We start from the raw sequence: 14,993 nt of genomic DNA, 5'->3' as shown, positions 1-14,993 counted from the left end.
GCCCCCTGGCATAACAAGGAATAATGGACACAAATTACTGTAGAGTAAGTTTAGATTAGACATCTGTAAGAACTACTTCACAGTTAGGGCAGCTAGAAGCTGGAACCAACTTCCAAGGGAAGTGGTGCTGGCTCCTAACCTGGGCGTCTTTAAGAAGAGGCTTGATGCCTACCTGGCTGGACTCATTTGAGCCCAGTTTTTCTCCCGCCCAGGCGGGGGGTCAGACTTGAAGATCTACAAGATCCCTTCCGACCCTACTTCTATGATTCTTTGAACCCAGGGGCAAGAAGTGGGATAGAGCCATGGGTGGTTTGTTCAGGGGGCGTGGGGCAGGATGGGGGTGTACAGCAGCAGAAAGCCATTCTCCATCCTGCCCCACACCCCCTGGACAAGCCACCTACGGCTCCATCCCACTTCCTGCCCTGTCCCTGTGTCCCATTTAGTGCCCTGGCTCAACAGTGTCCCCCAGCTTCATTCCCTCCTTCACAGTGGGGGCCTTGATCTGCCCTCCCGTGCTCCTTGCCCTCCCCCACACCTCTTTCTCTCCACAGACTTGCTTTCAGGGCACTGCTCTCCATGCTGTCTGGCTGGATTCCTGTAAATCTGTTATCAGATCAGTATCGGCTGGTATGCATGGTGAGTAATCAGCTATCAGTATCGGCCAAGAAAATCTTTATCTGTCCACCCCTATAATTACACAACTTGTCTGTGAGAAGCCAAAGCTAAATCTAGTCAGTACAGTAAAACCTGCATTATCTGGCACCTTACAAGCTGGCATGCTCTATTAACTGGCATGCCGGCTTGTAAGGCAAAAACAAAACCAGAAGCGCCTACCGTGGCACTTCCGGTTTCGCCAAGCCCCCACAGCCCGGGGCATAGCAGACTGCACGGGGCCGGCCTCCCTGTGCCTCGGGTCCTGTGGGAGAGGCAGCAATGCAGCCGGAAGGGCGACAACGCCCCGGATGCAGCAGCCTGAACAGGCAAAGACACCTGTTTGGTCTTCTCAGTTAACCGGCATGTTTTGTTATCTGGCACCCCCCCATTCCTCATGGGTGCTGGATAACAAAACTTTTGTTACAGTTTTTTTGTGTTTCTGATAATGGTTTTCTGATTTGTATAGTGAAAAAGGATTCCAGATTCTCAATTCTAGATAAGATAACTTAGTTTGGCAATTGGTAAAATTTTAAGAATCCAATATTTGCATCTGAAGCAAATTTTACAGTGTTAGCTTTTAGGTTCTAGGTCAGTTTTCAGGTCTGTTCTGCATTCTTACCTACTGTTCTCCAGGAGCCCGCGTTCCAGTTATTTGCTTGGAAATACCTTCAGAAATTTCTTATAGTGGGTCGTTAGGCTGACCTGAGAGATTCTTGGTGTTTATTTCCGAAAGCATGAAAGAGTTTTCTAACATCCCTTTCAAACCAATGAGAACGAGTTGCCCCCTCTTCCCTGCCCCAGTAATCTTAACAAAATAATATGGACAAAAATATGTGAAAGTAATAGGTGCTAAGGAGGCAATGGGAGTATTTAATCTAAAATTCGCTGAATGGCTACAATACTATTGTTTTTACTCTTTAATTATGTGATATTTTCAAGAGAGGTTTGAAGAAACTTAATGTTATTATAATTTCTATTGGGGCTTTCCAACTTTATTTGACCCCATGGGCTGGATCTGGCATGTAGGGCTTCTCATGGACAAGCCCTACATGCCAGATCCAGCCTACCTCTAGTGGCTGCCAACGTCATGACATTTGCATAGCTCCAGAACCATGGGGAGGGTGAATGCTGCCACCATTTCCTCCTCTTCTCTTTTCCTTGCTGTCTATTTGAGTTGCCAGTGGTGATTGAAGACCCCAAATATGGCAGTGAGCAAAGAGTTAGGATGTGAGTGGCAGCAGTGTTCAGCCTCAAGTGGAGCCCTGAGAAAATCACAGATTTCTTGTAGAAAATTCACAGCACATGCTCAGGTAAAGTATCATTTTTCACGGAATATTCATGGAACTACACTTGATCTTGGCAAATGGGTCCTGGTAGTTCTGTGAAAATGGTACTTTACCAGCACACGTGCTGCCTGTGTGGCAGGCACTGTAAGTGGTTGGAGAAAATATTATTTGGGGGGGGGGGAGCTGACCCCCACCTGACCCCTGCTCCTCCCTTCCATGGGACTGTTGCTGAACCAGCACATGCTGCAGCTGTAAGCCACGGCGGAGAAGCAGTTGTACACCGAGTGCCACCAAGCGCTGCAGGATGGCAGCACTGCGGTGCTACTGCTGTCACCAGCTGCTGCAAAAAGTTTGGGGGAAAATAAGCCTCGTTAGCCCTGGCCTTCAGCAAATCTATGGCAGGCACATCTCCTCTCCACCTCAACCGACAGTCCCCAAGCCCTGGCCCTCCCAATTCTCTTCCCCCACCTGCACTTACCTTACACTTACTTTCATCTGGCTGCCTGGCTGAATCCTGGCCACACACTCAGCAGCCTCTTGGAGGCTGAGAAAGCCTGGGCTTCCCTTTACAGGCTGGAACGCTGCCAGCCTACAAAAAGAAACCTGTGCTTTTGCACGTTGTTCTGGCACAGGCTTGCAACCCTTAAAAATCATAGTGTGGAGCTAATTTCATGGTGTCCATGAAAAAGCTCCAGCGGTGGCACAGGTCACCACTTGGACAGCCTTGATATATATATTATTTATTTATAATAAAATATTAGTAGAGCTCATAAATGCTTGATTGTTATAAGGTTAAGTATTTATGCGTTAGTGTATTTGCAGACTGTCCATACACTTAACCTTTTATGTTGAACAAGAAACTCATTCTTATTTTCTTTCTCCTTTTTTTATTAGATGAAAACACAAACTGTATCACCAAAAAGGATGGTAAGAATCAAATTTATCTTTGTAATTTACTGATATTTCAAAATTTATCTTTGAAATTTATTGATATTTCAAAATGCATAAATGTGGGGTTTTCATAGTTTCATAGTAGTTAGGGGTCAGAAGGGACCTGAATAGATCATCTAGTCTACCCCCCCACCCACTGGCCGGAGCACACACTGGGTTCGTCCAACCTCTTTTTGAATTTACCCAAGGTAGGAGCGAGTGCCACTTCCCTAGGAAGTTGGTTCCAGATCCTAGCCACCCTAACAGTGAAATAGTGCCTCCTAATCTCTAACCTGAACCTGTTCTCCAGCAGCTTCTGGCCATTGTTCCTCATCACCCCTGGTGCTGCTGGGGGAATAGGACCCTTCCTATTTGCTGCTGATCTCCCCTAACGAGTTTGTGGGCAGCCACCAAGTGCCCCCTCAGCCTCCGCTTGCTGAGACTGAACAGGTTCAGGTCCCTCAGCCTCTCCTCATAGGACCTGCCCTGTTGCCCTCCAACCAAGTGGGTGGCCCTCCTCTGAACTCTCTCAAGGCAAGCTTCCTTCTTAAAGTGTGGTGCCCAGAACTGGACCCAGTACTCCAATTGAGGCCAGATCAGTGTCGCGTAGAGGGGAAGTATCACCTCTCTGGATTGGCTTGAGATGCATCTTTGGATGCACGACAAGGTACAGTTGGCTTTGCTGGCTGCGGTCTGGCATTGGCAGCTCATGTTCATCTTGGAGTCAATAATGACTCCAAGATCCCTTTCTGCCTCTGTGCTCACAAGGGGGGAGCTGCCCAGCTTGTATGTATGCTGTGGATTACATCTCCCCAGGTGCAGCACCCTGCATTTATCTACATTGAACCCCATCCTATTACCATCCACCCACTTCCGTAGTCTGTCTAAATCTAATTGCAGCCTATCTCTCCCTTCAAGCCTGCCTACCTCTCCCCACATCTTGGTGTCATCGGCAGACTTGGACAACATGTTTTTTCACCCCCCTCGTCCAAGTCGCTGATGACGATGTTGAACAGCGTAGGCTCCAGGACCAAGCCCTGGGGTATTTCGTGACTCTTAGAGTTTCTGATTGACTTGATTACCTGGGAATAGGTTGAGTAGGGACTGGCCAGAAAAAGTAAATTTGCAGTAGTCCATACAGGAGTCGCATTTTGAACAGCTGTAAATAGATGTCACATTTGATGTTGGCCAAATTATGCTGGGGTTTGACCTGGATCAAAACAGGAGTGGCACAGTCATTTACACACATTGATAGTGTATTTTATTCTGCATACTTTGGCAAGAATTCAAATGGGACAGGAAACTTACAACTGTTGGGTTGTGGCACAAAATGTTTTCTCCTGGGACAAATGCGTCATCTATTTATGGCCTAGGTTCTGTGCTCAAGACTGATGGAAAGCGCCTATTTTGGTTGTTGAGGGAAGCAGCAATGAGAGATACTTGCAGGGACAGTTTGGTTGACATTTTATAGATGCTGCCCTGTGAGTACTCTAGCCAGTGCTTTCTTGACTATGGTAAGTAAAGGAGCTCCCCCAAAAAACTGGTAGCACATCATCCTTTACTGCACCTTTCTTCTAGGTCCCAATGACTTGGGCTTTCTCAATTTTATCTTTGCCTTCCAGTCACACCTGTTTTCAGGACGCTTTGTTTACGATCTCTGTCTCAATTTCGTCCAGGTGCTCTCCTGCCCTTTTTTATCTGGGCATGTCAGTATCTGCATTGAGAAAACATTTTAGAGTATTTGTGCACAGCACCAGCTCTACTGCTTCTCCAAATTTGTTTTAGGCTCAGCACTTCCATTAGTTTGCTTTGGTGTTTCCTTTGAGAAGTTCATCCTTCTCCCCCCTGCCTTTTTTTCTTTTTTGTAGGTGGAAGGGGAAGAAAGGGTTAGTTAAAATGCTTAATAAAGGAGGAAGGTAATTCATTGTTTTCAAATCTTGGCCACGTTGTGGAATTTGGATATTGTCTAAGATGACCCAGGTTAGGTGTCGCCTATCTTGATATATGTATGATATATCTGCACATGTAATATGACAAGCATTAGAAGCGCCTCTAAGCCCTCTCTGAGGCAATCTAGAACATATTTCAGGTAAACCTTTCAAGCTGAAGCCTGAATTGACCAAAAATGCTGAGGATTGGGATTTGGTGCCAACACTGCCTTGCATCACCACTCAAACCCTTCCTCTGCTTGATAATAAGATCAGGGCAGCTTTGCCATAAACTGCTTTGCACTATCACTAGCAAAGACAGGAGCTCCAGATCTCTGCACTTGAAGTCAAAAGTACCAAGTGCTGTCTCTGCAAATAAGGCAGAGCCTCTGAATAAATTGTTGAAGAGGTGAGAGAAGCTTAGTTGCTCCCCAGTCTGTCTGTCTGTATTGAGTCCCTCTTAGGATTTTCTGTTTTCATGCTCAAAATAGATTGGGGAGCAGTGATTCTGGACACGTATGTGCTCAGTGATCTAACCCAGATGCCCCTATAGATCTTTGTGGGGCAGCACAAACCCCACGGTGTCAGTTATGAGATATTCAGGGTTCATATGCCTCACTCTATATTAGCAGAAGCCAGGAGATTTTAGTTCATCCAGAACAATGTGTATGCCCAAAATATAGTGTTTCTATTGCAGAAAGATACTAGTACCCTTAGTGTGTCTTGTACTGGGATTTCAGAACAGATGGGGTTGATGCTTCCCAGATCACTTAGTACAACACTTCTCATGCAGGTTTTGATCTGTTCTCCTAGAGCAGTGATTCTCAATCAGGGTGCCATGTCCTTTCAAAGGTGCTGTGAGTTGCCATGCAGTGTTAGCACTGTTGAGTGTAAAATCATGATTAACAAGACAAACCAGGGATTTCAAATATGAATCCAGCATTAAAAACATCCTGACCTATTGTGATATTTTTATAATAAAAGAATTGCTCTATTTGTTTTTTTCTGTAGCCAAAAAATGAATGAAAACTAAGACCTGGCATTTCCCAAGGAGTGCCTTGAATCTAACTGAAGATTAAGTTTAAAAAGGTTGAGAACCTCTGCCAAAGACCCTGAGGGCTTCATACTATGCTAATCCTTCTCAGAAACCATCATTTTCCCAGTCGCGTACTACAACACTAAGTCAGGTTTCTTATATGCTCCAGCAGGACCCTCAGCGTGCTCTCTGGAATACCTTATTAGCTCTAGGGAAAGATTGTTGATGGCTGAGAGAGAAGAAGCTGGTTGCTTTGAACTTCCTTTTTTTCTAGCATTCTGTTGCACAATGAAAATTAAAGACTGTCAACATACCTGAGGCAGGTTCCTTTAAATTACTTTCCCCAGACAAGTATTTCCAAATCCCCACAGAAAGTATATCAAGAAGTTAGCCTTGGTACTGAAGCCGATGTAAGGTGATGGTTCTGTGAGAAATGTCACTAACGTACTTAGTTTTCAGATTTTCTTTTCATTTATAGTAATGCTTATAAGAGAGATGAGATTTGGGAGGAGTTTGGGATGCTGTTTTAATACCTGCAACTTTTAACTCTTCCCTAAAATGTGTTTTGTATATGTGCATGCATGTATTGTATATGAGATAAAATTGACTAACTGTTTACTTTTAAAACTTAGTATGAAAATGATGACAGACCACAAGAAGAAGTCAGTTACAGGAAGTTAAAATCAGTGGAAGTGAAACCTGAGCTACTCAATGGCCACATACCAGCAGGCCACATTCCTAAGCCTATAGTGATGCCAGACTACTTAGCGTAAGTGTCTTAACAATACTTTCCATTAAATTTCTCCACTGAGTTTAGCAGGGTGGGGTGGGATTTCACCCCCCAGTGTCTCATCTAACAATTTCAGCCTTTATATCATACTTCATTCTCTGTGGGTCTCAGACTTCTTCCTGAAATGAATGTTAACTACTGGGTCCCTGTCTGTCTTGTATGTAAATGCGGAATAGTTGGAAAAATTAATATTTAAAATGGAAAGTTTGGTTCAGTATTAAATCCAAAGTTAAGCTCATTATCAAGTAAATGGGGATGAACATAAATATAGAAAAATAAATCAAAAACAAAAGTACAGGAAATTCCACTACTTACAGCTTGAACCAGCTGGTGACAAATCTGTAACATGGCCCTTCTTTAAAGTGTGTAACTGAACCTGTAATTGGCAAAAATAAAGTTTGAGGTTTGACACTTAATGACTGGATATGGGATCCTGGAGTAGGAAAACTGAGGCACAATCTTTTATTGTTTGTAGGCTCTCTGGTAAGTAATATTCTTTTACTAGTATTTAACTATTTATGGCGTTGGGTCAGTTTTCTGCTTGAATTTAAAAGTGACCTGTGGAGTAGATTTGTCTCTTTACTACTTTGACGTACCTTTAGATGCAAGATTGCTATAATGTCTTAATGCAGATGTCTGAAATAGTAAACAATAAACATAGCACATGGGAGCAAATATATTACTTTCTTAATATTTCTAAGAAGTTAAAGAAATATTCCTTGCACTGATCGTACCTAGTGCTGCCTCCTTTATCTCTGACTTCTCTGCACATTCCTGGTCATATTTGTTGCTTTGTAATTTTTTTTCTGCTCATTTTACCTATTTTTTGATTTATTGGTCAGTAATTACTACAGAACTTAGAGAACTGTAATTTTTTAAAAATTCTGATCTTGCTTTTCTCCAAGCAGAGAGATCCAGCAGTAATGTCCTTTGACTTCAACTATTTTCAGGGAAGATTTCTGAAGTTACTTTTTTTCCTTAACATGAAACGGGCATTCCATTTTTTTTACAAACAGCAGTTTCAAATGTAGTTTCCTTTGCCTCTTAAACAGAAAAAGGACAAATTATATTTCAATCCAGGTAATCCAAAACTATTTTTTTGACTTTCTAAACAGGGAAACAAATATCCTCAGGCACTCAGAGAGAGACTTCTGATGTTAAAGAAATAATCATGGTTTTTAAATCAACTCTTATATCCACCTTTTTATCATGGTTAAATCTTGTAAAAACAGTATAATGAAAATTCAGTTGTTGGTATGATTTTCCTGTAGCATTATATGCATTACAGTGTCCAGTATGACAAGTTAAGCAAGTGCTGATAACTTCTGGCCAAGGAAATTTAAGATATGGTTAAAATTCATACAAAATTAATAGCCTCTTCAAACTGATAGATCAGCAGCTAGTTTCACAAGGTACATTTTAGGGAATACTAATTTGTGTAATCAACTCTGCATTTCAAAATCGTATGTATAACATGCTGAAAGTTTTGTGTAATATTAACAAAAATTACTTAGGAAATCAAATTCACAATTTTTGGGAAAGTTATCATTCTGGTGCAAGTGATAGATTTTTTTGTTTGGGTTTTTTTTTTTATAGGAAATACCCAGCCATTCAGACAGATGAGATGCGAGAGCGCTATAAAGCTGTGTTCAATGATCAGTTTGCTGAGTATAAAGAGCTCTCTGCTGAAGTTCAAGCTGTCTTAAAAAAATTTGATGAACTAGATGCATGGATGAGAAAGTTGCCTCATCACTCTGGAAGCATGCTTGTAAGTACCTAAATAGAAAGAAAAGAAACTCAAAGTCGTTTATAAAGTAACTCAGAGTTGTGATGTAGAAAACGAAGAACAGAAGAGACTAACGAACTCCACTTCCTTTTGTCACTGGTTGCTGAAAAAGCTGTTGGTGGAACCATTTGGCAGTTTTGAAAAATCTTTAGATGCTTTTGGACTAGGACCAGTGTTTCAAATCTGGATATCAGCTCTGTGCGTTAATCCGTATGTAGCCATAAGAGTAAATGGATGCTTATTAGAAAAAAATCCCCTTTAAGAAGTGTATATCAAGAATGCCCATTATCATCCCTCCTTTTTGCTGTGAAACCATTTGTTCAAACAGTCAGAAATAATCTGAACATGCAGGGAATAAACATAGTACAAAAAGAGCATAAATTAGCATTATATGCAGATGATGTTAGGTTATACTTTACAAAACCAATTAATGCACTATCTGAACAACAGAAAGAAATAATAAAATATGACAACATTTCAGAATTTTAAATTAACTATGAAAAATCAGAGCTTCTACATTATTGCTATTGGACCAGGCATCCAAAAGGTAGCAAAGATATATAGCTATCCATATATAGACATCTATATATGGATATATGGGTAACTACATTAAAACACTTAGAGGTGAATATTACTAAAAAAAATGGCAGCACTTGTACAGTTTTAATTAAATTCCTTTGATTTAAAGAATCAAATTGGGTCAAAATATGAAATGTCATAGTTAAGTAGATTCACACCAGTCAAAATGAGTATTTCAGCTTTGATTAATTTTCTGTTCCAAACTACTTATAGTACGAACAAATCTCTTAGTTGAGTGGCAGGCTATGATAAATAAATGTATTTAGGGAAATAAGAAGCCTAGATTAAAAAATTCCATCCTGCAAAGAGCTCAGCAAAAGGGGAGATTGATGCTTCCAAACATTCGATGTTACTACCAAGCCAGTGAACTTAGAAATCTGGTGTACTGGATAACACCAATCACAATCAACCAGAGTAAAGATGGAGCAAACATGCTGTCCAGCAGTCAAACAACCTATTACCATGGCTAAAAAAATTTCCAGGCAAAATTCTGTATATAATTGCTAGGGGTGCACCGATAGAGATTTTGGGGGCTGATACCAATAGCCGATATATAAGGAGGCATGTCAGCTGATACCAATCTGATTTCCAGTACAGTTGCCTCCAGGTGGTGAGTCTGTTGTGGTAGAAGGGGTGTGGGGGCACAGATCAATGCCCCTGCAGTGAGGAAAGGAGGCGGTAGGGGCAGGCGCTAACCGTGGGGGGATGGGGGCACAGGATGGAGGCACAGCTCATGGGGATGGAACAACTCCCACCACTGCTTGCACTCCAGGAAGGCAGGGGGGTTATGCCCCCAAGATCTGTGTGGGGCAGGCTGCAGCCGGCACTGCACATCTCTTCTTGGTGGCACTGGAAGGGGCTGCAACCACCCCAGATTTTGCCACTGCTCCACTCCTAGCCCTGCACCACCAGGTGCAGCCCGGATCTATGTCCTGCTTCTACCCACATGCTGGGAAGAGCAGAGACTGTGTCCAGTGGCAGCACTGGGAGCAGAGCAGTAGTGAAATTTGGGGTGGCTGCAGCCCCTCTGTGCCGCTGGTATTTGCTCCGAGCCCAGCCCCTGCTAAGAAAAGCCATGCAGCACTGGCTGCAGCCTGCCCTGCCCCACCTCACACACATGTGGGGGGCATACCCCCTTGACCTCCCAGGGTGCAAGCAGTGATGGAAGCCACCCCCCCTAGGAGCCGTGCCTCCATTCCACGCCCCCACCCCCTTGGGCAGCCCTTGGCCCCTCCCTCCCTCACCGTGGAGGCATTGATCTGCCTCCCCCACACCCCTTCCCTTCCCCCTCCCCTTCTGACTTAACAGATGGAGGCAGCTCTCCACATTCTTGGCTTTGCTCTGTGCTGCGCTGCAGCTGCACACAGCACGGGTATTTATCAGCCCTCTCAGGACGATACCCGATGCAAAAATTTTCTTTTATCGGTATTGACACCAGTCTGTACCGTATCTGTGACCAATGTATCTGTGCACCTCTAATAACTGCCCCTTTATGAAAATAACAATGAAATCCAGGGTCAACACGTATAAGAAATTAAGCTCATAGCATCTATAATAATAATATTGAATTTAATCCTGATAATTTATTAGGAAGCTTTAATATCTGGAAACGTTGTTATCATATGCATTGGATAGTTATTTAAAGAAAATATATTTAGATTTTTTTTTTTTAAGTGTTTGTACTGCAGGTGACATTACAATTTATTTTTTTCTAATACCTGCAAGTAGAATGCTTTTCAATATACTCCTAAAGAAAAGTAAACCTCAGTAGACAGAATTTGAGAAAAATATTGGTCATGCATATGATACATACAAGTCTATTTTCTGTGTTTATATAAAAGCAATTTTAAATAGCTATATAGTGAAAAAACACAAAGTGGGCTAGTGATATTGGAATAGAAAGTGGTGCTGTAGATTGGGAGACCACCTGGAACAATGGGAGACCACCTCCTCACACATCCATGTGCACAACAATAAAAGAAACCTTTGATATAGGATTTTAAGTTATCTGGACCCACTTAAAATTAAATGCGTTTATGATATAGGTGCAGGCAAATGATGGAGGGAATATAATCAGTTGGGAGAATTCCATCACATGCAGTGGATATGTCCCAGAATTAAACTGTTGTGGAAGAAAGTTAGAGACGTGGTAATGGAAATAAGAGGATTCCAATTATCAGATAACCCCTTAGTGTTCCTTTTGAACCTTCCTAAGAACTCTGCAACACAAGTGTGATGGGGAATTAATTCCTTGTTTTCTAGTGGCTGAAAGAATTACAGTTGCAAAGCCTGGAAGAGAAGTAACACTCCTAAAATCACTGACTGTTTTAAAAAAAAGTTTGGGAAGTTTTAGTAATGGAAAAGGTCTCCTGTTGAGTCAGCATTCTGCAGGAGAGAAGGTATAAAGATGCTTACTTTGAAATCTGGCAAAAAGTTTTGGGATTTTCTGAGAAAGAATTATCTTCTGTGTCCAAGCCAGAACCTTTGAGAAACATTTTTGAATACTGAAATGCAAGTTCTTTGAGTTAACACTTAAGTTTTAAATTTATTCTAAATTTATTCTTAAAAGCAGAGATGGGTAGAAGATAATGAAATTTGTGTTATGCAGTCTTAGGAAAAAGGATGGGATGAATTGTTGCACAGAGCTGAAAGAACACAGGGGCTTGCTAATAGCAGAAATATTGACAAACTGTTGGAGACTGAGGCTAGGGACAGAAATTACCTATAAACTGGTACAAAGTGATCAGACACCTGTTCAGATCTGTAACACAACAGAAGTTCAATGCACATAAGCCTCTTTCAAAATGGCTGAAACCAGTGTAAGGTAAGCACTGATAAATGTAGTATCAGACTTAACTGATTTAAGTTCAGTTGTTTTATTGAGCTTATGTTCCAGATCCCCTCCAAATTCAATTTAACTCAGTCTCGCAGCAGCCCAGGATGTTTTGCACCTTCCCCACAAGCCCCCTCCCTGCCACTCTCCGACAGGGAGAGTGGGCTGGCCCAAGCTGTCTGCTCCAGCAGAGCAGGGAGTTGTGCTCTAGTGCTTCCTGACCTGAACCATTGCAGGCCTGTGGCTGCATTTCTGGAACCAAAATTGAATGTCTGTTCACTTGCATATCAGTTCAATCTATGCAGTTTAGAGTAACTTGCAGAGTCAGCCTCAGGCTTTTTGATTGTCTGTACTTAACCTGGGGGAGGAAAGGAAGGGAACACACAACTTCTGTGGACATTGAATTGGTTTGTGGTAGTACTGTTGATAAGTTAATATCTATCTTTATTTATATTTGGGGTATGGGTATGTTTTTGAATATTAAATCTCTTATGAGCTATATTAATTAATAATAACGTTTAAAAAGAAGTCTTAGCCAATTGGAAACTGTTTCTGTGTGGAGAAATATCCTACAATAAGATGACCAGGCATGCATGATGGACTTAATGTTCCCCCAGAATTGTCTTTGTATTTTAAGTCATCAATTCTGTAAAACTTAATCATGAAGAACTTCCACCCATTTTACTATTCCATCATTTCTTAGCAAACTTGAAAACAATTCAAATAAATTACTAAATTTCATTTTTAATAAAATTTTATTGTGACATGCTCGACAATTCAACAAATTACAGTTTATGGTTAAAACAAAAACTAACAGTAATTTTAACCATATCAAATTACTTCTAACGTATGACAGAAGCATGAACAGAAGAATACTAAGCAAACATGAGTCTTATCAACTCTTAACCTCCCCTCATCCTTTTTTTTTTTTTTTTTTAATAGGAACAGGAAAGGATTTCAAAAGTTCTACAGGATTATAATAGAAAAAAGAATGTGAGTATGATCAGCTTTACATCTTAACACTAGCTTGTAGTACTAATCTAAGGTTAGTTGAGAGGATACAAGTCAAAAGTTAGCACAACCTGTTGGCTAGAGGTATGCCCAGCCTTCTTGCATATCCACAACTGTTAGAGAGATATGTGTTTGTCATTTAAAACTCTGGATATTAAAACTAGTGGGTAAAATTAGTACTCAACCTATCCCAATCTTCAGTGATGGTCACTTCTTCCAATAAGATTAGATCTGTAAATCAGCCTTGAAAGGAAACAGTTGAATGTCTTAAAATAAAATATTTATCAGTTTGTCAGTAGGTCCCACCTATGAGCATTTGCCTTCAGAGGGTGCCCAACATCATTCAGTTAATTCTTGGAGCCAGTACATTTCTATTTACCTGTATAAGAAAAAAACAAGAGTTTTGTCAGTGGCAGAACTACCTGGGGCACATTCTCAAATTTTCTTTTGACTCAGAAAATATTTGGTGGAGGAGCAGAATAGATAGCATTCTTGCATTGCTGGAATCCTTTACTTGATGACAGTTATGGTAGGCCAGTTTTGAATGAGGATAATTGTTTGTATCCCATTAAAATCTTGGGTAAAATGAATCTCTTTATTTATAAATTTCTTTTTTATTTGGTTCATAGTGAACATTTTAGTGCTTTTTTTTCACTGTTTTTCATTTGAGTTTGTACATAGTTTTTATTTTTATCATCGAGTAAATTATGCCAAAACACATGTGCACACAGAGAGTCTGAACAGGATTGCTGAACATAACATATTCAAATAATATTAAAAATACTTTTCTATTGAATGGTTAACATGTATGCTAAAATCACATAGTCTCACTTAAGGCCACAAAGGGAAGAAGAATGGGGATAAGAAATTATGCCCGAGGAAAAATATGTTCTTTGAGGGCAAGGATCCATATATGATTGCAGTTGACTGAGGGTTGCAAATACTAATGAATGATTGTTGTTAAAGAAAACTGAATGGTACATTGTATAAATTACAGAATTGCTTACGTATTTCTTACAGGATCCTTCCTTTCTGGAGAAAAAAGAACGCTGTGAATACCTAAAAAATAAACTGTCTCACATAAAACAACGAATTCAGGACTATGATAAAGTTATGAATTGGAATGTGCAAACTTAGAATTATCAGAACTTTATGTAGAAGATATTTACTATTTTTAACTAGAAATTATAATTTTTAAATATTTATTTACTGTAAATTTCCAGCTGTGAAACCAATTACTTTCTGAATCAATGCTTTATATGTAACCTGTTTAAATTATGTGTATTTGACAGGCTTTGCACAAAACAGGCAAAATTTGAATGCAGTTTAATGAAGTTATAGGACTTTTTTTTCAGGGCACCTATACTAATCTGATGCTTTTATTAATAGCAGATTGAGGCCAAAGTCTGTTCCATTTCTTTCATTCATATGTGAAATAATGTATTCATTTTCTTTTCTCTTGGCTCTGTTTTTTAAAATGTGTACATCACCCAGCATTCAGTCATATGGCTAATAAGCAGGGATCCTTATTTTCCGATTTAAAAAGTTGCAAATTATTTTATAAAGCCCCCCAAATCCGTGATTAAAATGAAAGTCCTTCCCCCCCTCACTGCACCCCCAGCCCTGCCGGTGTCCCTCGCTCCTACCCCCCCTGCCCTGCTGGTGCCTCTTGTGCACCTCATGCCCCACCACCACAGGCTGAGGCTCAGACTCCTGCTCTGCTGCCCTCCTGCAGGGCCTCTGCAGCTCACTGGGTGCAACCTAACACTGCAGGGAACAGCAGAGCTGCTCAGGAAAGCTGCTTGCCTCTGCAAGTTCTGCACTACCTTGGTGACACGTCCCCTCTGCGCATGGCAGCAGTGAGGGGCACAACCCCACACCTCTGTCCCTGCTGCTGCCCTAGTGCAGCATGTACCCAGGAATGCACGTAGCAACAGGGAGCCAGGCCCCCCACTGCCCCCCCGCCCCTGATGAGCTACCCGCAGCCCTGGGCCCCAAGCCCCATGCACCATCTGGCTGGGCAGCAGTCCCAGCCTTGCCCAACTCCCTCGCCATGGGGGCCTCAATCCCCACCACCACTTACCTGCTGAAGCTGCTCTCCAGGCTGCCTAGCTGCCATGTATACATACACATGGTACCCCATGTCTGACTGCCACCTCC

At 41.5% G+C, this 14,993-nt stretch overlaps 1 protein-coding gene across 1 annotated transcript in view; it reads left to right on the top strand.

Moving 5' to 3' along the window:
• The window catches only part of MARVELD2 (MARVEL domain containing 2), a 16,858-nt gene extending 2,385 nt beyond the window's left edge, over positions 1 to 14,473 (top strand). The window contains exons 2-6 of the mRNA XM_019532296.1: positions 2,835 to 2,867; positions 6,467 to 6,603; positions 8,221 to 8,392; positions 12,765 to 12,815; positions 13,854 to 14,473. Of these exons, the coding sequence (XP_019387841.1) occupies positions 2,835 to 2,867; positions 6,467 to 6,603; positions 8,221 to 8,392; positions 12,765 to 12,815; positions 13,854 to 13,970 (510 nt within the window). The 3' untranslated portion in view covers positions 13,971 to 14,473. The remainder of the gene's footprint in view (positions 1 to 2,834; positions 2,868 to 6,466; positions 6,604 to 8,220; positions 8,393 to 12,764; positions 12,816 to 13,853) is intronic.
• The last annotated feature ends 520 nt before the right edge of the window (positions 14,474 to 14,993 follow it).

Source organism: Crocodylus porosus, unplaced genomic scaffold (assembly GCF_001723895.1).
Source record: "Crocodylus porosus isolate Cpor-Errol unplaced genomic scaffold, CroPor_comp1, whole genome shotgun sequence".
NCBI lineage: Eukaryota > Metazoa > Chordata > Crocodylia > Crocodylidae > Crocodylus > Crocodylus porosus.
The sequence above is the reverse complement of the archived record's forward strand: the minus strand, read 5'-3'. Positions and strand labels throughout refer to the sequence as shown.